Source organism: Nothoprocta perdicaria, unplaced genomic scaffold, assembly GCF_003342845.1.
Source record: "Nothoprocta perdicaria isolate Ctin4 unplaced genomic scaffold, notPer1 scaffold_17, whole genome shotgun sequence".
In the NCBI taxonomy this organism is placed as follows: domain Eukaryota; kingdom Metazoa; phylum Chordata; class Aves; order Tinamiformes; family Tinamidae; genus Nothoprocta; species Nothoprocta perdicaria.
Genome location: NW_020454871.1, coordinates 4,130,993 through 4,153,789, shown reverse-complemented (window position 1 = coordinate 4,153,789; position 22,797 = coordinate 4,130,993). Strand labels below are relative to the sequence as shown.

Sequence of the window (22,797 nt, the reverse complement as noted above, 5' to 3'; positions counted from 1 at the left end):
AAAAGAATTACATAAGGACTTTTGAGTCCCAGCCAGTGCCAGGGAAACRTCTTGCTCCCCAAGTTGCTTGAGGGATGTCAGAGTTTCAAAGCTCTTTGGCAGTCAACGGTTCTCTGGGATGAGAATGAAAATTTGGTATCTGGCTTGGGCACTGATGCCACAAATCCTGAGAAACCTTTGGGGAGGTTTTGAAGCGCCTGAGCCCTGTGGAGGCTGCAGGGGAATGTGGTGCTTTCCAAGCCGGCAGTGGCCACGTGCCTGCGGGTTCGCTCCTTCTTTGGGAGCGACGTGAGGGAGAGGAGAGGGGCCCACGGCCAGAAGGGCCTCGGGATGATTTACTGTTGCTCACTGCTGATATACGGAGTAAAGRGAATAAATTCACTCTTTCACTGCACGTCCAACTAGGCCTGAGTAATCTCAGGGCTATGGCAACCTGGGTGCTTCCCATGCCTGAGGCCAGGTTATCTGGGAAGCGGAGGGGCTGGGAGCCCRGCAGAGGATGTGGGGGCCCAGGAGAGATGGGAATGCAGGGGATGGAGGTGGAAGTGCTCTGGTCCCGGGGCTGTGTGAGCTTGGCACGGCCCCTTTGCCAGGCGTGTGTCCCRCAAGATCCTTCTGCTGCTGCGTGTCCTCTTTTACCGCAGCAAAGGTTTTAATGGAAAAGATAGGCACGAAAGTGGGGATTTTGGCTGCTGGCCCTCAGTGCTGCTGGAAGCGGAACATCCTTCTCCATCCGGCACTAGCTTTGGGGATGTTTTCCCACCTCCTGTCGCTGGGTTTTGCAGAGCAGGCCCGGCCGCAGCCCAGGACACAGCTGGGCGCAGCGAGCAGCAATGGCAGGAAGCAGGACGGGTCCCTCTGCACCTTCCCGGCTGGGTGAGCCCTGGCGCCGAGTTACRAGTTACCAATGCCGCCGATGACGGGGCAGTTAGATCACTTCAGAGAGCCATCAAGCCCCATGGACAGACTAAACAACTCTCCTCTCCTTTGCAATCCTCATACAAGACGTTTATTGTTGGCCTCCGGGCGCTCAGCGTGGCGCCCATCCAGTCAAGCACGACTGTCCCCGTCCCCCTGGGAGCCGCCCGCCCGTGTCCCCCCAAGGCCGTAGGCCGCTCCTGGTAGCCAAGCCCATAACAACTTATACTTTAGCTACCCCTGCTAGGCGGGGCTGGGTGTCGGCCTGGCGGGCGCCAGCGTGCTAGACCCGGCCCAGCATGCGTGCTATCCACCAGTTGCAGGGCATGATGAGGCGGCAGATGACACGGCCGCCCTGGTAGCAGTAGGGGTAGGGGTGGTAGCCCCCCAGGGGCTCGCACACGCGCCGGCAGTAGCGCTGCGCGCGCCGGCACTGCCTGCAGCAGTAGCCCCGCTCGTCCCACAGCGGGTGGAACTCCAGCCCGTTCTCCGTCTGTGGAGAGAGAGATGGCGTCAGGGGAGCAGCTTGGAAGCACAGCCAGGACCCCCGGGGCAAGACCTGGATGCTCAAGCATGGCTGAAGCACCGAGAAGGGTGGACCAGRCACCCTAAAGCAGCATCAGGACAACTTGGAGCACGTCTGGGGCACCAGGAGCAAACCAGGATACCCCAGAGCATGGCTGGTGCACCAAGAAGCACAGCCCAGACCCCTGAAGTGCGGCTGGAGGCTTGCAGTGCTATGGGGACCATGGGCAGCAGCGCAGGGCTCGCTGCAGGATGCCCGACCTGGAGGACCACAGGTACTTCTTGGCTGGTAGCCAGCACTTTCCTTCCATGGGCACCCATCTGCCTGCCCCACATGCAGCCTGCTGCCTCCCTGCAGCTGCATTGCAGAGGAACGCATCTCCTCCCTGCTTCCCACCAGCCTGCGATGGCCACGGCGCGTGGGCAGCACCCGCAGGAGCCCCCAGGGACAGGCAGGTCCCCCGCACTCACGTAGTCGTTGACGGGCAGGTCCTCCTCGGTGAGCTGCCGTGCCCGGCGCTTGGGCCCCGCGGGCGCGTCCTTCTCCACCCTGCGCTCGCTGCCCCCATCCAGCCAGCTCTGGTTGTCCACAAGCAGCTCAGCGCCGTCTTCCCCCTCGCCGAGGCTGGCGAGCTCAGGAGCTGGGGAAAGAGCCCCAACRTCACTGTTTTGACACCGTTTTCACCTTGCGAGGGGGTTTGAAACTAGATTGTTCTGCTAGAAATGGGTTAGAGAGCATGTGCAATTATATGTGGGATCTGAGAGGTCACCACCTCTGGTGAGCAGCTGGAGGTGGCAGCCCTGTCGTGTGACTGAGACGCGAGCAGAATAGGAGGTCTGCTCCCCCTCTGATGTTCACGCGGCGACAGGAATTTAGGTGTCCYGGTTTCCAGCCACGCTGGCTTCTTTGCAGGTACCAAAGCGGGTTTCTCTTTGCTACGAGGAGGGTGGCCCCTGGGCACCACGCAGGGAGCTGAGCGCCTCGYGGTGAGAAGCTTCAGCTCCTCTTCTCTTGCTGCCTGTGCTCTCACCCGGTTGCACGAAACCCTCTTTTCAGGCCCGAGATTTACGAGCAGGCTGCAAGCTCAGGCTCCCTGCTCGCTCAGTGAGGGGAATTTAGCAGGGGCAGAGGGGCCGTGGTGGTGGCTGTGGCTCTGCTCCTGCAGCAGAGCAGAACCGGACCCACGGGCCTGCAAGGAGCTCTGCGTGGGAGGGAAAGAACTCCCCATACCTGCTATCAGCGTTGGGTGGATCCAGTAGATGGTCACGTTTCTGCAGATGTCAAAGATTTTGGAGCTCTTCAGAAACTCCTTGTTCTGAATGGGCTTTTCTCCAGGGACCCAGACCATGGACTGCTCCAAGTAGGTGCTTGTAATTTCTTCTCCCTGGAAGGAGAAGGAGATTATGTCGTGGCATGCAGGGACACGCTCTGCCCACATCTTCTGCTCCTCCTCTGCTTGGCTCGCCCCGTGCACCTCTTCCCTCTGAAGAAGCAGGGAGGTTTTAGATTTTGCCCCACTTGTTCCTTTGGCCCAGGGTTTGGTCTCTTGCTGGATGCAAGTGCAATATCCAGCACCACCTGCTCTCTCCTCCCTCCATCCATGTGCTCCAAGAGCCTTCTCCTTCACTGTCCCCACCAGCTGGAACTGCCTTCTGGAGCTCCCCAGCTCATCTGATACCACAGATTAAAACAACTCCCTTTCTGCTTTGCTCTTACTACTTAATTTCCCTCTCCTTCTGCTACTGATTTGGTGATCGAACACTCTAATTTATTCCTCACCGAAACTGTGCGGCTGCACTCTAATTTATAACACGTGTTGTGTACGCTGCCTTATTCCCCGTGTATTTTGGCAGGACTTAGAAGGGGAGATATAAAAAGATTTTTGGATAGGTCCGTGCTGAGCTCCCTGCCAGAGCAGCCCTGTGCTGTCAGTCATGGTAGCCCATAGAGCAAGTTGGCAGCTTCCTTCCAGAAGGAGTCTAGAGCAGTATTTCTCATTTAGAGAGGATTTCTCATTCTGTGTGTATTTCTCATTTTTGATTTTCTCAGAAGCRTTACAAGCATAAAAAGGCCTTTTCCTGATCTCCTGCATCACAGGGACAGGCATTAGGGGAACAAGGATCTCCTGGGTCTGTGGTGTTTGTGGTCCCAGCATGGGGCGGACGATGAGGAGACACAAGCATCCTGCAGCCCAGCCACATCTCCCCCCATGGTGCCGAGGATGACCAGACTCCAAGTTTTCTGAATCCTTTCCATGAATACTGATTTTTTTTTTCCTCCTTTTGTGCTTCCCTATCGTCAAAAAACCTGCAGAGAGCAGGGGAGGGAGGGAGAGGAACGATTAGTGCTGGACACATCGGAGCATGTGCTTCCCAGTTTCTCAAAAGGCCACAGACTCCTAGGAAGAAATGACTGGGTCTTAAATCTACATTTATCTCATTGGGTTTTACATTTCAGTCGTCTACCTGGGGCAATGTTCTGCCAAAGATGGAAAAGTCATATCTATTTTATGATGGTAACAGAAAAGATCTATTAGCTTCTTATGGCAAAATCAAAGAATCTGTGTCTTGGAATTTAGGTCATGATTCAGGGAAATGTCTCCACACACGTTTTATTTTAAACACATGTTCTGGTGGTGTTTTGAGTGGAACAGCTTCTTTGAGGGGGAATTAAGCTGTCCAACACCCTTCTCCGTGTCCATGGGGAGATGTGAGGCCTGAAGGGCTGGGACAGCACTGGGGCCTTGGAGGAGCCACGCGGGGAAGGTCCCAGCATGGGAATGTGGCCGTGGTTGGGCTGGGCACCAGGAGCAGTGGGAAAGGGACGGGAGCAGCATTCCAGACATGTCCTGAGCGTGCGGATCCATTACCCCTCTCAGCTCGCAGGGATTCAAGCTAGTGTTTAAGCGTTCTCTGGAATTGCATTCCTTAAATGTGGCTGCTCTTTTAAACTCATTACTCCAGCACAAGGAYGTGGGGCTCAATTCACAGGGAAAACAATTTACTTGGTGTCTGCTAATCCCGTGCTGCCTTGCGCCCTTTTGACTGCAACAGGATTATTGTTCTCGAGCTCCCACATTGTGCTGAGAGGTTTTGTCTGCCTGTTGTCTAATCCTGGCTCTTTCTCAGTGCTATATTGAGAAGCCACCCTCTGAAATATGATAATTTTGCGACGTGGTCACAACTCGTTATTTCTTCCTTGCAAATTCTGCAGGGAAACTGAAGGAGAGTGCCGAGAAAAGCGGGGAAGAGGGTTTCCCTGGGCTCGCCCAGCTCCGTCCCGGCTGTTATTTACCTACCTCGAGTTCGGGGATCTTGGCCTCCGTGGTCTCGGGTAGGACTTTAGTCTGCGTTTTGATGAAGCATTTCTGCAGCCCCACGAAGAAGATGCCGGTTATTCCCTGCAGCAGCAACACAGACAGCACAGATAAATAGCGGCATCGCAGCGAGCGCTCAGCTGAGCCGGGGCTCAGGCTTATTCTTCCTGTTGATGCTTTTGTGCAAACTCCGCTCAGCTGCAATGCTAAGATGTACTCACAGGTTCTCCTAGGGGATACTGCATTTCATGGTTCGGGAGAATAAGGCTTTTTATAAATAGTTTAAGGCAGATAGTCATCAAATTTTACTTTGCTCCCCTTTCCCTTGTAACTACCCCGAGCTCTGGTAATCATAAATAAATATATGCAGAATAGCATCTGACCGTTATGGTTATATGAGCATTCAGCCTTCAGTTCCTGCTAGGCTATTAGCTGGAAATTTTGCCATATGTCACTGCACAGGGTATTTCCCTACAAATTTTAATTAGGTTTCAGAGAGAGCCTACAACGTTGTCACGAGGTTTTAATGCTCTCCAGACAGATAAATGTACTGAGTTGGGATAGATTTATGGTGATTGCATTCCTTTGCAAGGGTAAATCCGATAACTAGATCTAGCTTTTAAAATGTATTTCCTTGGAACTGAACCACGCCAGTATTAAATACTGGTGCAAGCTCGTAGAGTTATATATATCTTTTCCTCTGGAAGCATCTCCAGACGGCTGGCGTGGAGGCGCTGCTCTCCCTGGCCTGGAATAAATCCCGTCGGGAATTTGTGTGTCCCGCAGGTGTCCCTGCTGCAATCGTGGTGGCCACGCTCACGTTTTTGAAGTCGTGGATCTCCAGGATCTCCTCGCTGCCGTTGCCCGTGCGGAAGGTCTCGGTCCTGGCCAGCGGGTCGATCTCCATCACGACCTTCTGCTTCTCGCCACCGCTGAGGAACGTCCGCTCCAGCCCGTAGAGCTGCAGGGGCGAGAGCGTGCGGCGCCTGCTGCTTTTGGGGAGAAACGGTGGTAAAAGCGCCCCTCCGAACCGGCCTGGGCGGCACGCGGCTGTGCCCTCTCCGTAAGCGGTTTGCCCACCCCCTGCCAGTGCTTCGCTGTCCGGATGGATGCTCCGGCATCGGCCGCACGGAGCGGGTCCCGGGCGGTCCCCCCGCCAGGCAAYGCGCTCCCCGCTCGCTACTCACCGTGATGCTGCCATAGAGGGGCAGGGGTGCCAGCGGGTCTGTGCTATGGGACAAAAAATCAGTGGGAAGCCTGAGGTGGCTGCAAGAGCACCCATTTGGCTGGACAAGCCGTGCARGGCGCTGTGCACAAGTGTCACAGCCCTATGCAGCTTTAGGGGAGGCTGTGGCAGTGCCTGTCCTGCGGGACGTGATGCTAAAGGGCTCTGGGCATGGGGCACGGAGCAGCGCTGTGGCCTGGCACTGGGGACAAAGGTTGTCCCATATCTGCTGAGCACCCAGCACGCAGCAATTTGCATTTTGCCTTTCGCAAAAAAATGTAATTTGCATTTACAGAGCGGATGTTTTCCAACCTGCTGGATGCCCCAGCAGCTGCAAAATGGAATTGCACGGAAAGGGCAGTGGAAGGAACGAGGCCAGTGCAGCCGCAGCATCCCATGGCCCCCGTGCCCACCGTCCCCTCGCGCTGCAGTCGCGCTCGAGCACAGAATATAACCCGTGACAATCAATCACGGCCGCGTCCTGGCTTTCTCTCCTCTCTGCGCCGCGGCATAATGGCTTTTCCACCGGTTTCTGGCAAGATAATTGAAATGAAATGGAAAATATTTTCTTACTTGTCATAAAATTTGCTGCCGGTGAAAGGGAGTAACTTTAACTCTTTGCGGCGTCGCTCTCCCCTCCCCTGCAATTATCGGTTAGGAAAGGAGAGCACTGACAGAAAGGAGGAAAAAGCAGCCCTTATAGAGCAAAAGTCAGACATAACAAAAGAAACATTTTTCCAAAGCCCCCGTGAATTCTTGTGGTGCAGGGAGATGCATTTCGCAAAGCCATGAGCGTTTCGGAGGAGGGTTAAGCGCTTCAGGAGGCATCGCTTGCTGGCAATGGGGCAGCTCCCGCTGAAGAGAAGGGGGCTCTGCAAGTCTGTACTCACTTTTTTGGGCGTTGGGCTCCAGAGATACTTGACACCAAAAAATACCAGAATAAGAAAAATCCCCAGGATGCAAAAGAGCAGCGCGCAGGTCTTGCATCGGGTGCAGCTCTTCTTTGGGGGCTTCGCTGCTTCTGCCTGATTAATTGCAAGAGAGCAAGATCCCGGGGTCTGCCGGGGGGTCGGCAAATCCCGGGAGGCAGCTCGGGCGCYGCAAAGAAACCCCAAAACTTACGTCGAGGAAGCGGCAGCCGTYGGGGCAGCGCGGAGCCGGCCCTGCCATGGTGTCCCCTGCTCGCGAGGACGGAGCCGCTGCGCGGGAGCGGGGCCGGCGCCGGATGCACATGCCAGCAGGGAGACGGGGAGAGGGCCGTTCCTGGCTCCGCGCGGCCACGCCGCTGCCAGCCCCGCCGGGGAGCCGCAGACGTGGCCCCGCGTGCGGCGCGGGGGCTGCGGGGCTCTGCGGAGCAGCACGCGCAGGGCTGCGGGTGCGTTGGGGACGTGCGTGTGCACTGGGGATGTGCACGTGTGTGTGCTGTGTGTGCATTGGGGATGAGCGTGGGTGTGCGTTGGAGATGTGTGTGTGTGCGTTGGAGATGTGCACATGTGTGTGGCCTGTGTGCATTAGAGATGTGCATGTGTGCGTGCATGGGAGATGTACACACGCGTGCAACCTGTATGCATTAGAGATATGCACACGTGTGTGGCCTGTGTGCATTGGAGATGTGCATGTGGTTGCAGACAGTGTGCATTGGCATCATGAATGTGTGTGTGGCCAGTGTGCATTGCAGTTGTGCACACGTGCAGCCTGTGTGCATCGGAGACATGCATGCATGAGTGGCGTGGGTGCATTGCAGACGTACATGCATGTGTGTGGCCTGTGTGCGTCAGAGATGTGCATACGTGTGCGGTGCGTGTGCATGGGAGATGTGCACACATATGCAACCTGTGTGCATTAGAGATATGCACACGTGTGTGGCCTGTGTGCATYGGAGGTGTGCACCTGGGTGCAGAGTATGTGCACTGGCGTCCTGAACGTGTGTGTGGCTGTCGTGTGTTGGAGATGTGCACATACGTGGTGTCTGTAGGTGCACGTTGGAGGTGCACGTGTCTTCTCGCCCTGTGTGCATCTACATGTGCATTAGAGGTGCATCCTCTATGTGCACCAYGTGCATTGGGGCAGGGCACGCGTGTGCACCACATGTGCTAAATCCATGTCGGGTGAGCACAGCATGCGCACCCTGGAGGTGTGCACAGCTGGGCATGTTGGAGCTGTGCAGGCTTGCTCAGCACGCGTGTGGGCACCTTCATGTCAGAGGCATGCAGGACTGTGCGTGTGCATGGGTGCCGTGCATGCATGTAGAGTCACCTGCAAGGTCACTGTGTGCATGCGTGTGCATGTGTGTGCATGTATGTGCAGGGGTGTGCATGCGTGTGCATGGGCGCCTCTGTGGACTCGGGGGCTCCAGCTCCGCCTTGCCCCTAAGCTGCTCTGCCCAGGAATTTCCTGACTAATTTTGTTCTATGTCAGAAAATTCCCAGTTGCTGAAAGCAGAGAATTTCAGGKCGGGCTGAGCCCGCTCTGAGACGAGAGCAGTTTCTGCTCCGCGCCGGCCCGCGGCTCCCCGGTGCCGCCGAGCCGCTCTGCTCGGCTTCTCCAAGCTGTTGACGCTAATAAAAACCCAGAGCGCATCATGCGCTAATTAAAATTGCATTACCAAAAAAAAAAAAAAAAAAGAAAAAGAAAAAGAAAAGCCAGGAAAGCGAAAGGAATAAGAAGAAAAACCCAAACCTGTGTAGACCTTTGCCCAGGGTGAAATGCTGAGAAAGAAATTGCCGTGAGGGGTCGGAGCTGCTGCCGCCCCAGTGGCCACGGCCGAGCTGGTGGCTGCAAGGAGGACAACCCTGCATTTCTCTGCCCGGCTCGGCTGCGCTCCACGTGAGCGCTCTTTCCCACATGTATCCAACTTTGCAGCTCGGGAGAGAGCTTTTTTCTTCTTTTAATTCAACAGCAATCCCTGGAGAACATAAAACATGCATTTTTAAATCTTTGAGAGGCCAATAAGAGCGGGGAATCACATCGACAAATCAGTGATGGCAGGTTATCTGCGGGAGAAAAATGTGTTTTTAATGGAAAGCCATCATAGGTGGCTCTTGAAAAGAGCCCTTATTTTGGGACTCTCAATGCGGCCAATGTGTGCAGCCGCTGCATTTATAATTCTGCATTTTTCTCTTGGCCGGAAACCGTTGTCTCCAAAGCTTTTGTCAGTCCCTGAAACCTGAACCGTCTGCTTTTGGACTGAAAACATTTTCTTTTCCTGTCATTTCAAAGGAAAACTTGGGAGCAGCTCTCCTGGCAGACATTTACGACTGCGGGAAAGAATTATAGCTGCGCTGTTAAACAGCCATAATTGATCAACATTGCAGCAATATTCGCAATATCCCCGTGCCACGGACGGGAGCCACTGCAAATACCACTCGTGCACTAAATTAGGCGTTATTATTTTATTACTGTTGTAAGGTAAATGTCAGGCTGCTTAATGGCAATCACTGGAACTCCRGCAGGAGCCTGGCGTCGGAATTAGCTCTTGGAGGTGAGAAACTCCCGGGGTTGGAAGTTAATAAAACTCAATAAATATCAGGAGCCCTTGGCAAGGTGTCTGCGGAGACACAGAGGAGGAGAGCGGCGAGGACGGTGACCGCCGGGAAGGGACCCTTCCCACCCAGACTGGATTTGCCATGATAACAAACTGGGGTTTTGCCCAAAAAGCCATTTTTTGGTGCYGGAAAGCTCCCGTCAGTGCCAGCGAGGAGGGAAGAGTCGCTAATTCTCCCCGCCACTAATGAGCACGAGCCGCTGTGACGGGAGAGAATTTAATCTGATGCGGACGGAGGGAGAAAAGCGATCCCGAAATAACGCGTGACTAATTGATACCCAGAACATTGCAAATGATTAAAAGGCTTTTGATTTCCGTGCAGGACAATAAGAGGCTTGTGGGCTTAGAGTGGTGCATCCCTTAGGGTTTTTATGTTTTTTTTTGCATGCTTCTTGCTCCAGTTTTCCTTGGAAATTTTACCGTATCCATAAGGTGGCTACCTACAATGGGTGCAGCGCTGGGAAGGTCCCGGTGGGCAGGCGAGGGGGTCCGTGGGCAATGGGGCCGGCACCACCGGCAGCACGAGCGGCTCGTGATTAATACGGCGCTCTTTAGTATAATGAAAAACCCATTAAGGTCAGCGGCAGCCTCTCCGAGCGGCACTAAATCGGAACGATGGAGACAGTAAAGTTAAAAACGAGCCGTAATATTAATGCGGATAGTGAATTAATCGGGCAATTCTGCTGGTAGTGAGTAAATCAGAGCGGCGCCCGCGGCTCTTGGCCGCTCTCCTGGCGTGGGGAGGACGTGTCCGTCCGCGCCTCGGCACTGCCATGGATTTATCCCATTGTGGCGGGGCTGTGTGCGTGTCCATCCTACAGCAAATAGGCAAGAATGAAAAATAAAAGCAGCTTATTAGCTGTCTAGGGTTTATCGACCTGGCTTATCTAGGGCGTATAGGACTTCCCCTTGGAAGGAGCCCTTGGGAAAGGCAACCACCTCCTCCCTGCACCACGGCTCCTTCCACAACGGGAGCCTTCCAGGGAGCCTTATCCAAATGCCGCCCTCCCCTCCCCAAACAGCAGCCCCCGTCTCCGTTTTGCTAGAGCACTGTCTGTTTCCCTGTCCAAGGCTCCACTTCTCCAGAGCGCTTCCTGCGCGCGGGACTCGCTGCAGCCGGGGAGTCCGTGCCCAGCATTTCTCTAGTTTGTTCTTTTTTTCCACCAGGATTGCAACATCTGTAATGCAAAGACCAAGCCCGTGTTCCCGCGCTGTCCCCAGCCACGGCTCCCGGYGCAGAGCCGTTTTCCCCTGGGAGTGCTGAGCATCACTGGAAGCTCCGTTTTGCACAGCAGACCACGTTGTTACAAATGCTGCAAGGCCGATGGGGCTGTTAGGATGCGAGCGGGGCGGCGATGCAGCCCGGCGCTGTGGGGCCCTTCTCCTGGGCCGCTCCGGAGCCGCGGGAGCTGCGTGGGGAAGGTGCTGCAGGAGCGCGCGGAGCGAATCCTGCAGCGGGGCCTCTCTCCCTCCTCATGCTACCACCTAGCGGCGCCTCGCCACGGAGTCCTGGGGCGGCTGGCGCACGCCGAGCGCTTGCTGTGCATTTGCTGCATGCTTGCTGCGTGCTTGCTGCATGCTTGCTGCATACTCGCCGCACTCGCTGCATGCTTGCATGTTTGCTGCACTCTTGCTGCACGCCGGGGCTGCTGATGGAGCCGATGCTGCTGGTGCATGGGGAAACACGGTGGGGCAACAACCTGGGTTGGCAAATGTGGGTTACACCCTGGTGCACAGGGCAGCACCTCTGCCCCACGGCTCCCCAGTCCCGCTCTGCCCAAACACCTCAGACCCTATTGCTTGGAGCCACCTTGCTCTTCCCTGCCCATCGCTCTGCTGTCCCCGGCTCCAGCAGTGCTGTCCTGGGGAGTTTGGGAGGGAAGACGGGGCCTAAGGGCCTGCCCGGCCAAGAGCCGGGTGCTACTCCGGGGTCTGCACGCTGGGTTTGTCCCTGCAAGGCGAAATTCCTGGGAGAACCTACTTAGCTTTGCCTCCAACTGCAGCGTGATCACTTCTGCATCCTCACTACTTTGTTTTGTTTTGCTTTGTGCTGTGAGACGCTGCTCACTAAAGGAGCATTTTTCTTGCTTACTGGGAATTCCTGTTTGTCATTTTTATAAATCAGCAGTTTATTGGTCTAATTATTGCAAACGTGGAGCCCAATAAAGGTGACTGTGATTGCAGTAGCTGATAATGAATTTTATAACAAACCTGCTGAGCCCGAAAGCTGCCAGCAGGAAAGACATTATGTCAGGTTAATGGCAGGGAGGAGAAGCCCTCCCCGCTCTGCTCCCTCCGAAGCACGACGGGTCCGAGCTCCACCGCTCCATCCCCTGCACTGCCTGCGGTGACTTCCCAAATGCGGATCAGGGCTGGAGTTCTGGCAATGTTAAAGCTGGAGTGTGGTGGGTTTGGTTCCGCCCTGGCCRTGAGCAAGCGCAGGAGCGAGGAGACAAGGAGGGAAGGTGGTTGCTCCTAGACAGCGCGGAGGAAGAGCCTGGTGTTCCCGAGGGGCCGGCAGCCGCTGCGCTTGGCGCTGCTCAGCACGGGAGCAAACTGGATTAGCTGCCACAAATCCGTGGGGCTGAGCGGGTGGGTTCGTGCTGGGGTCTGCTCGCTGAGCTCAGGGCCTGCAGCGGGAGAAGAGATAAGAGGGACCAAGACGGCAGAAATCCTTGTTGTGGGAAGCAGCGGGTGTAGGAGGCGGAAGGCAGATGCACTTGTGGTTTCCCCATCCCACACTCGCTACCTGCTGGGAAGGAAAGCCCAAGGTCCTGCCCTGCTGCCCGCCCTGCTGCAGAGCGCCATTAGTTCATTGATCTCGTGTTGTCTCTTCCTTCCTTATGCAATTGCAATATTGCAGGGGTGACCAAAAAACCCCAGCCCATTAATATCATCATCATCAAGCCCTTCAAAATCCTGGGGAAGCTTCTGCAAGGTCTAGATGGAGAAGTCGTGTCCCACAGCAGACACCGAAGTGTCACAGTGCATCGGTCGGAGCTGCAGGCGTGGGACATGGAGCGTCCTCTGCCGTCCTCCCCGTGCCGGCTCCCAGGCGCTCCGGTGGGTCCGTCAGGGATGAGCTCCTGCTGCTCGGGCTGCTGCCACCATCTGAGCGCCCATGAGCTGCGCTCAGACRTCTTCCTCCTGCCCGGCGGAGTGACAAATTATACGATCGATACGGAGGCTGATCCATGTTCTAATCTCGCTTAGCCCCGGTAAGCCCGGAATTGATCCAGATCCTAATCGTGCTTATCCTGGACAAACCCAAGAGCAGATCCAGGTTCTCATGTAACACATCCCGTGCAAATCCCGGAGAGCCCTATCGATTGCCGTCACCRTTTCTCCAGGTCCTCGCTGCCGTGGGGAGGGATTTATTCGCGTTACCTGCCCCTCGACATGTAATGCAGTCGACCTGCTCATCTGATGAATTCGGAGCACTTAGTGCTGGGGATCTTTTCCTCTGGGACTGCAGCACCTTTGGTGCCCATGGAGCTACCAGTTACCCAATCCCACCCTTGGGATTGGCGGAGCAGGGTCCCTTCCTGGCTGCCCCATGGAGATTCCCTCACATCTCTGAGGGTTCGGTGGCAGTGGTCATGGGCATCAATKGGAGACAGGTCCTCCAACAGCTCCAGCCTCTGCTCTGGGACCTGCCCTGCAGCACGAAGAATGTAAGAAAAAAAGAAGAAGAAGGAAAAAAAAAAGAAAGCAATTACCTTCCGGGGTGGAATTTCTCCAGCCTTTGCTCAGTCCACTGGGGAATTTGTCAGGAACATGTACTGCGGTTTTATTCAGCTATTTCTGAGTTATAACAGCACAGGGAAAATGGCATGGCTCGCAGCTTGATGTTTTTCTGATGTCCTTCTTTGCTCTCGGGTTAAAAAAAAAAAAAAAAAAAAGAAAACATACAACCCCCCCAAATCTCTCTTTAAAATCGTAAAACTTGCCCTTAGCTTAATTCAGCGGAGACCCGAGCAGCGGCTGCTGCATTTTGGAGAGAGGAGGCCTCGTGCTGTTAATATGTCGAAGGAAATTGGGTGTAGAAATACGAGGGTCCCCGGGCTGCGCTTGTGGCCCTGGCCGGGGCTCGGGCACGTTGCAGGGATGGGGTTGAGTGGGGGGACCCGCATGGGCTCCGAGGCCTCGCGCAGGGCTGCGGGGCTGCCCGGGAGCCTGCGGAACTTCCTGCTTGGAGCTGCACTGCACGATGCAACCCCGAGGGCGCTCAGCGACACAAACGTGCCGTGTTTTCCCTTCCTTTCCRTGGGAAACACTCCCAAATTCATCCAAACACGCCCTGCGAATCCGACGGGCTGCCTCATCCTTGGGAATCTGGGGGGCAGGGGCAAAACGTGACCCAGGCAGAGCCAAAGCCCCGTTTTGGCACCGTGCTTGCGAGCCGTGCCGTGCCGAAGGCGTCCGCGCGGCCGCGCGCCGGGACAGCCGCCCTTATCTCGAGCGGCAGGAATTGCTGGTGTCCATTTGAATTTCGGCGGGGCCGGGCAGGGTGAACACATGAACGATGGTTTCCCACGGAGCAAGCGGGAGGGCGGCCGCTTTCCACAGCCCCTCCTGCCCCTGCCTGCCCGTGGCCCTGTGATTCACACCATGAAACGGGTCTCGCGCGGTAGCTGTGCGATAACCAAGCGTTGGAGCAGGTCTGCCATGGTCCAAACGCACGTGTTTTGGCAGCGGTGGGGGGTACCCGGCGTTAGCAGCGTGGCTCGGAGCCTCTCGGAGCACGCTCGTGAGTATTTGTCTCCATAAGAGCCCTGCTGGTGCTGGCAAACCCTTTGAAATTGCTCCCAGCAAGCGCCTTTGCATCTGGAGGCTGCTGCTCGTGGAAAAGGCTGCAGAAAGGAGGGGTTTTGGGCATGGTGGCAAGGGCCTGAATTCTGGCCCTGTTTCCATGATGCAAAGCGGGAAGCGCCGGGCTGGAGCAGGGATGTGCTGGGCTGGAGCAGGGATGTGCCTCATCCCCCATCTCCTACCACTGAAGAGCGAGCGGCAGCCGCCGCACGGAGATATCCCCATTAAAGCCTCCCTGTGCAATTCCGAGTAATGAGCAAATATGAAAAAAAGCCACAAAGTATGTTTGAACTCCGTTAATGAACAGAAAGAGGGCTAAATGTTTCCAATAAACTGTTTGCTGCAAATATGCAGAATACCTAAAATAGCTCTGGCTGCTCAAGCTCAGGTTTCTGAAAGTGCCTTAAGCCCTGAAAATCTCAGCACTGGAATAACAACAGTAGCCCAGTCCTGTTGGCTGGAGTCACTGTTGGCAGCTATAATTTCTGGAGGTAGGTGACCACTATGCAAAATTCGAGTGAATTTGTTGCATTTCCTCAYGTGCGAGCAGGAACATCCCTATGATGGAGCAGAGGGATATGAGGAATTCCTGCTGGAGTGATGGAGGGGAAAGGACCTTCCATCCTGGCACGTGTGGGCACCAGGTCGTCCCCGTCACCCTCCTCCGCGGGGCCTCGTGGTGGCCCTGGCTCCGCAGCACAGTCGGGTTTGACTGCTCTGCTGATTAGATTGCTAATTAAGCTAAATTATGATGATAGGGTTGGGGTGTATTTTAAATCTCTACCAGAGAGAGTGTCTCTTTATGTAGTGCTTCGCATCGCTCTGCCGCGTGGTCCAGGCTGTAATTGCTGCTTCTCCCTTTGAACATAGTATTTGCCTTAACTTTAATGATTATTTATTGCTTGGCTGCAGGAGAACGCGCTGGCCTGAATCGCAACGTGCAGGTCGGTCGTAGGGGCTGATGGTGGGAGCCCAAATGGATGGGTCTGGGATGGGATGCTCAGGAACACGCGCTCGGCTGCAGCACGGGAGACCTTCTTCCATGGATATCCCTGCATTCCCCATCCAGAAAAAAACACGGAAAACATGGAGCTGCTTTCAGAAAAGCAGCAGGCAGTGTCTGGGAAATGAGGAGCTGAAGAAGCGTGTGGAGGCGGACAGCTCCTATGATTCCCCATCAAACAGCACTTGCAGAGGGGAAAACCTGTGGGAAACCACCAGAGAGCGGCCCTGTGAGCGTTTGCCTTTAATTCTTACAAATTTTTCTCCGTATTTTTGAGGTCAGGGCCAGGGCTGTGTCCCTGGGAGATGTCCTGGCTGCACATGGAGCAGCGGCACTGGGAGTGCTGTGGGAGATGATATTCCTGGCGGGCTGCGAGGAGGAACGTCGGAGACACGGTGGGTTGGAGGGCTCTACCTGCTGTGCTTTCCACCGCTCTCCAAAATACTCTATTCTTGTCATGTCCATGCTCCTTGTTCCTGGGCATTGCTCGCCCCAGGGATGGATTTGGCCTGCTGGCCAGGCAGGAAAGTTTGCAGCATTGGCAATAACACTGTGTGATTCAGGAGCGATCCTTTAAACAAGATTATTACTCATTTCACCAGGCACAGCTATCAATTATGGTTAATAAAGCACCGCATAAGTAATTCTCCGCCTGATCCAAACGATATATCTTGTGGCCCAGCTGGGCTCGCTCTTACCCCCAGCCTCACACTGGAGCATGTGTTGGCATCAGCAGGCAGCTCCTGGCACAGATAGCCAAGATCATCCGTGTGCTGCAAGGGGACAAGCGACAGGAAGAAGCAGGATGGACCCAGGCACTGCTGCCACCTCCCTGCTCAGAGTCCTTCTCTGGGATGCCCGCTCAGGCTTTCCAGGGAGTGAATTTTCCCACTATTTTTCCCTATGGATGAGCAAACACCACCTTGCCCGAGGTGGCCCCTGCTCCTCCTGCACGGTCCAGCCCATGCGGCCCCGCTCCTGCACAGAACCGGGGGGCTCTGTCCATCTGGCGCCTTCCAGAGATGCCGTGTTCTTTTTTTTTTTTCCTGATGCCAAACTAAATCTGAGCAGACCATTAATCACTGCCTTGGAGCAGCCTCCACCTCGGGTTCAGTTATCACAAGCTCTGCCAGCCCTTGCCCCCTTTCCGCGCCTGACATCATGTAGCYGTTTGAAGAGGCCATAATTACAGCAATTGCTAGGCATTTTTCTAGCCTTTTCTCCCTTCTCCTGTAGGTAATGTTATGTGACAAATCACTCTCCCTGACGTCCCCGTCTCCACGCTCTGTCTCGACGTGACCGGTACCTGATGCACGGGAGCATCAGGCTCACCGAGATGCTGCAGGAGGGGCCCGTAACGTGTGGATCTGGATATTGGGGATGAAAATGATCCATGCAGGGGATCATTTTCATGGGTCACTGGGGGAGAGCTGGGTGTCTAGTGTGCAGAGCGGTGATTTTCATCTGCATCTGCAGTTGCAGGAGTGGCAGGGAGAGGTAAACACGCTGGGATGGAGCCTGCTCTGCTCCCGGCCGGCTCCAGCCACACGCAGGCAGCGTTTGAAACCCCAGCTGGGATAAATGGCTCCAGCTGAGGGGTGCTGCCCAAATCTCGCTGCTGGCTCTGGGAGCAGCTGCAGGAGGACGCGACTTCCCAGAACTTCTCCCCTGCCTCTTGGTGTGCCAGGCCAGGCTTAATAGTTTCGGGGCTGCCAGCTCTTTGGCAGCACAAGGGATCTGGTTTGCTCCAGGAGAAGATGTCACTGGGGTCCATTTCGGCTCCCACCGGGTCAATAACAACTGCAAAGCACGCGGGAATGAGGAGGGGAGGGAGAAGGAATGGGAAGAGCAAACAGGAGGGTTGTATCTGCAGCCTTTTCGAAGAGCAGAGTTGCTGCCCACTGCCTGTGGAGCGGCGCAGGCTGCAGATCCCCCGGGACTGCCTCTTGCTGTGTAAAGGCTTATTCCCACCCYGGTTTCTCCACCATCCGGGCGGCTGCAGCACAGCCTCTGCTCCTCCACCTTTGCAATCTTCTGCAGGATGTTCCTGCATCCAGGGGCTGCCGTTCTCCTCAATCCACCCCCCGTGCCAGGGCCGCCCGCTCCTCGCCCGCGTTCATCGCCGCCGCACGCGGCCGTTGCGCCCCGCTTGCTCTCCCGTCCGCCCGCCTCGCTCCTCCGCGCTTTTAATCTTTGCTTAACTCGTTGTGCAGGCAATTGCGTGGCATTTAGCGCGCGCTGATGTGTGTTCGGGGCCTGGGCTGCAAATACAGCTCGTTATCTGGAGTGGATAATATTAAGCACTTTTCTCTGTTGGCCGTTTGATCACGGGGTGAGCCCGCTCGATGGTTTTATGCAARGGAATTGATTGCATGGGAAATACTGAGACAGGATTGCATTTGCCCTTCTCCATGCACAACGAGGAACTCCCAAATCCGTGGAGTTGCCCATCCATGGATCTGGCACCCTGAGACCCCCATGGTTCATGTGTCCCTTCCGAGCCTTGTAACTCCACTGCAGGCGCATACTTGGCTCCCGGGCAGGCTRCATTAATCGGGAGCAATCCCAGTGTTTCTGGGCTGACACAAGGGCAGGAACGGAGCGTCAGCCCCGCACCTGCCRCTGCTTTGATACAGGCTTCAAATTTGATTATAACTGCCTGTCTGGCTCTGCATTACGGGCCTGGTGATTATTCAGCATTATGCAATCTTTGATAAAAGATGCTGCATCAGTGAAAGTGAATTAAAGTATTGAGTGATAGGAGTTTATCGAATCCTCCCGTGCGACGCTGTCCTCTCTTTGGCGCTTTAACCTCTGTGCAGGGAGCGCGCCAGGCACGGCCCCTGCTAACAGCCAGGAAACCCTGCTGACTTTGATGGAACTGCCGCAGCACAAATAAAGTTAGATTTCAGCTTAGAAAGACAGGATTTTTATAGTCTAAAGACTCAATATTTTACAGCCATGGTCCCTTATCGTGTGCAAGCGGCGCCCGGTGCAGCTGCGGGTCTGCAAAGTGCCCAGAGGTCTGGGAGAATGCTCTCCTACCTGATTGCAAGCTGCATATTGTGTCAGATTGAAAACAAACCAAAAAAATACCCCCCAAATATGGAATATTGTGTTTTCCTCTTTTGTTTTTTTTCAGGTCTTGCCTTTTTCCACCCTTAGCTGATGCCTGGTGAGTGATCTGGGGATTTTGCCCCCAGTTTTACTCTCTCTSTCCATTTGCTTTATTTTCCGTGCTGCAGTTTTTCCAGTTTGCTCTGATACTGGCAACGCTGCGGAGGGAAAGGAAAGCACAAACCTCAGCTGCACCACTCAACACTCAGATGCTTTGAAAAGCTTTCAAGTTTTGCAGAACTGGGTAAGCAAAGAAAGGAGAAAAAGAGAGAAATAAACAAAAAAATAAAAAATAAACCCACATCATTTATTTTACTCCGCTTAGCTGCTAGAAGGAAAAGATGCGAGGAAAGGGAAAAAGAAAAGACTTCAGAGTGGGGAGCCGTGGGCGAAGGAGCAGGAGCCGCATGGAGCGCCCCAGAGAGCGGTAGCGCTGCCGAAGGGAGGAGAGCGGGATCGCAGCCACGGCCCGGACAGAATCCTCCACACCCGATTATTGGGAAATCCCGGCCTTCGGTGCGCTGACGCTGGAGCTTCAAATATACATGTTTGAGATCCTCAGATTTAGTTTTTGACAGGTATGCAAGAGACAGCTATAAACGGYGGCCTGGGAAGGAAAGCGATTCCCAGCAGAGCTCAGACAAGAGGCTCCAGGCTCTACCACTTGCCTTTAATTAAAAGCTTTCATTATTTTACAGCATGGACAGAACCAGAACCAATATCTTGGTTAGGCTCTGCCTGTATCTGCTGAGCACCGGCCTGGGATGCTCCTTGTACCCAGGCTGGACGGAGGCAGAGCTGGGCTCTGGCTCGGTGCCCTGGGATGCGGGAGGATGTGGGAAGATGCGGGAGGATGTGGAAAGATGCAGGAGGATGTGGGAGAATGCAGGAGGGTGCAGGAGGATGCGGGAGGATGCGGGAGCCAGGAGAGCATCCAGAGGCTGCAGGGCTCCGTTTCTCCCATGTGCTGGGGCTCGTTGCTTTTCCATTCTGGATTTGCTGCCTTGGCGGCGCTGCCTCGCCGCGGGGCCAGGCCCTGTGAGGTTGCTAGGGAACGGGATGCGGAGCCGGAGCCGCTTGGCATCGGCGGAGAGGCCACGCCAGGCCCGGCCTGTCCGGCCCTGGAGCTGGGAGCGYGTTGGGCGCATGGAGATGAGGGCCCCGGGCTGCCGATGGGCTAATTGTGTTGCGAGGTGCGGAGCGGCGCTCTCAGGCTTCGGAGCCGACGTGTGGCATCTTTATTAATGCGCCTACTTGAGCTCCCCGGGACGCGATGTTTTCTCCTCACCCCAGCCATCTATCTGGGCTGATAATAGCACTATTAATCCATTTGCTTGACAGGACTCCCAGGCCGCCGGCGCGGGGGGAGCGGGGCAGGGGTGGGACGGGAATCGATCCTTGCTTTGCTCCGCCGGGAGCCTCGCACCGCCTCTGGCAAACTAAACACTGAGGTGAAAGCAGGAGTTTTGGCCAAGGTGACTGGGGCTGTGCAGCTGGGGAGACGTTGCTGCAGTGCTTGGCTCGTGCTGGCGCCGGAGCATCCCAGGGAAATTTGCTGGATCAGGAACGGCTCTGCAAGGCAAAAACTGCAGGAGAGACTGGTCCGGGGCAGGGACATGGGGCAGGGATGGGCGCGGKACTGGTGGGTCTGCTCCATAACCTGGAGACAGGCTCCTAACCCGCTCGTACCCTCTCCCTTCCGTAATGACACGGAGGTGGTGTCGCAGGGGCTCCTCTCTCGATTATAGGGTGTCCCTCGTGTGCTCATCATGCGCTCGGCATGTCTGCTGTGTCCTCCGCTGCAATAACAGAAATATCCACACGCAATAAACAAACATTGCAGTCTTTCAATGTGGRATTTTGCAAGGAAATCTTCCAGCAGAAAAAGAGCTGTCAAATTAGGTGGGCGCTTGCCTTGCTTCCACTCCTGCACTTCCCTGTCGCTGGCTGATCCCGAGTGCCTTTCTGTTCACACCGATCCCGTCTGGTTTTAAATATCTCCAGCCACAGAACTTTTTCCCCCCAGGGAACCACGCCACAGTCTCATAATTTTCACTGTCAGCAGAGTTTTTTTTTTCCCCGGTGACATTCAACCTAAATGTTCCATTTCTTCATTTCCTGTCATCCCTTCTGGTGATGCCCCATGTACTGTATTAAATAATTCTTTCCCTCCTTCTCTATTTACACCAACCAGATCTGCAAGGCTCTTATTTTCTCTCCCTGTGGATAGCTCTTAGCCAAGCAATATATGTATTTAAGCCGTTTAATCTTCCTTCAGAAATCAGTCTCTCCGAGTCTTTGATCACTTGTGCCGCTTCCCCCTGAACTGCTGGCAATTTGTCTATGCAAAGGGAGCCCGGCCGCACCTGAGCTGCCTGTGCAACCCCAGCCGCTCTTCCCACCCAATCCCAGACGCTCCCTGTCTCCCTGCAGGATCCCTTTGACTCTGCAGGGCCTCCTGCTTTGCTCAGCTCGTGCTTTCCTCCTTGGCTCCCCTCACGGCCSTTGCATCTGCTGCCCCGACGCAGTCCCTTGCACTTGTCCAAGGCACGTTGCATTTGGCCACGTCCTGCCCATGTTCCTCATCTCCCTAGGCCCCTCTGTGTTAATTTTCTATGCTTGCCGGAGCTCACAGCACCTCCCAGCATAGCATCATCTGCCAAATTCATTAATGTGCAGTTTACTCCCTCTTTCCAGGTCATTAATGAGGGTATTAAATGAGAGCAGACCTAACCTAGCTCCCTGCAGCACCCCATAAACACCTCCCCCTGTTTCTAATTACCCTTTGTTTATGAGCCTTCCGTCGGTTCCACAGTCTGCACGGTGTGCTCCAAGCCATCAGAATCAATTTTCTCAGGCAAGTCCTTGGGATCAGAGGCTCGTGCCCCCTCACGCTGTCCCCCCTTCTGTTCCCAACCCTCCTCTCCTGCTCCTGCATCCAGTGACCGGCTGTGGAGATTCCCAGGGGAGAAAGGAGCCTCCCCCCCACCTTGTGCTCTCCCACCCTTAAATATTCTGGGCTATTTGGACCTGGGGGTCTCTGCGCACAATGGGGGGCCGGAGCGGCCGCCAGCTGGTGCCCCCGTGCACGCAGGGACAGTGTCCTGGGAAAAGGTGTCCCGGGAGCGGCGCGTGCCTGCGGATGGGGCTGCGTCCTAGGAGGGGGCTGTGCTGGCACGGGGGGATGTCGCTTCCCGGAGGGATCCCCTGGGAGGGCGGGAACCGGGGTGCCCGGCCGTGGGGGGGTGTCGGGCACGGAGCGAGCGGCGCTGCCGCCGCCGCTGCCCCGCGCCGCGCCGCTAGATGGCGCCGTTGTGCCTGGGAAAGCGGCGGGGCCCGACGGCGCGGCCGGCACCGGGGCCGGGCCTGGGCCCGCACCGCGAGCGGGGCCGGCAGCGGGGCGGGCGCCGCCGCCCCGGCGCCTCGGGCAGCCCCGCTCCGCGGCCCGTGCCCGCTCATCGCGCTGCCCAAACGCCCGCGCGCCGTTGCCGCCGCGGGCGGGGACGGTCCCGCGTGGGCGAGCGCGGCCCCTTCATGGGAATCTCTTTCATTACACCCGGACGCAGCCGCGGGCGGCGCAGGGCGAGGCAGGGAGCGGTAAAATGCTAGTTTTATTTGGAACAGACGGGCGCGTGCCGCGTTGCCTCTCCCGGCTGCAGAACTCTGCAGTTCCGAGCGGATCGCGGGGTAATTAACGGTGACCGCCAAACGCTGCCAATTTCGCCGTCGCCAGGAGGATGTCGGCGTTTTGCGGCCCCTCCGCGGCCAGCCCCCGCACCTCCCGCTGCAGTGCCCGGGGGGCCGCGGCTGCAGCGACCCGCAGCGCTGCCCGGGGCCGGGGCCGCCCGCAGCAGCCCCCGCGCCCCGCGCCGGCCGCCGCTCCCGGAGCCGCTCGCCGGGTCCCGCCCCGGCCCCGCCCCCGCCGCCGACAGCGCCGCCCATTGGCGGCGTCGCGTGGCGCAGGCCCCGCCCCCGCGCGCCCATTGGCCGCTTGGCGCCGCCGCCCGCCCCCGCGCCGCCCGGCGGCGCCGCAGCCAATAGGGAAGGGGCAGCGGGCGCAGCCGCCCTCCTATTGGTCGGGAGCGCTGCGAGACTCCGGGCCAATCAGGGCCCAGCGCGCAGCCCGGCCCGCGCGATCAGCCCGGCCCGCGCGATCAGCCCGGCCCGCCTCTGCCCGGCTCTGCCCTGCCCGGCGGAACCGCGCTCCGCTCCGCGCTTCATGCGCGGCGCCCTCTCCGGAGCGGCTCGCAGCGCCTGAGCGGGCGGCGGCGCCGGGGGAAGCGCTGCCGCGGGGCCGCCCATGCCCGCCGCCCCCGGCAGCTCCGGCGGGAGCTGC

General features: G+C 56.5%; 1 protein-coding gene across 1 annotated transcript; it reads right to left on the bottom strand.

The window, feature by feature from the left end:
* Window positions 1-1,201: 1,201 nt before the first annotated feature.
* On the bottom strand, window positions 1,202-7,155 carry TNMD (tenomodulin). Its single transcript, XM_026035927.1, has 7 exons — window positions 7,108-7,155; window positions 6,876-7,010; window positions 5,581-5,721; window positions 4,743-4,844; window positions 2,675-2,828; window positions 1,915-2,084; window positions 1,202-1,411 (listed from the first exon to the last, which is right to left on the bottom strand). The coding sequence occupies exons 1-7, from the start codon at window positions 7,153-7,155 to the stop codon at window positions 1,202-1,204; spliced, it is 960 nt and encodes a 319-aa protein (XP_025891712.1).
* Between the last annotated feature and the right edge of the window lie 15,642 nt (window positions 7,156-22,797).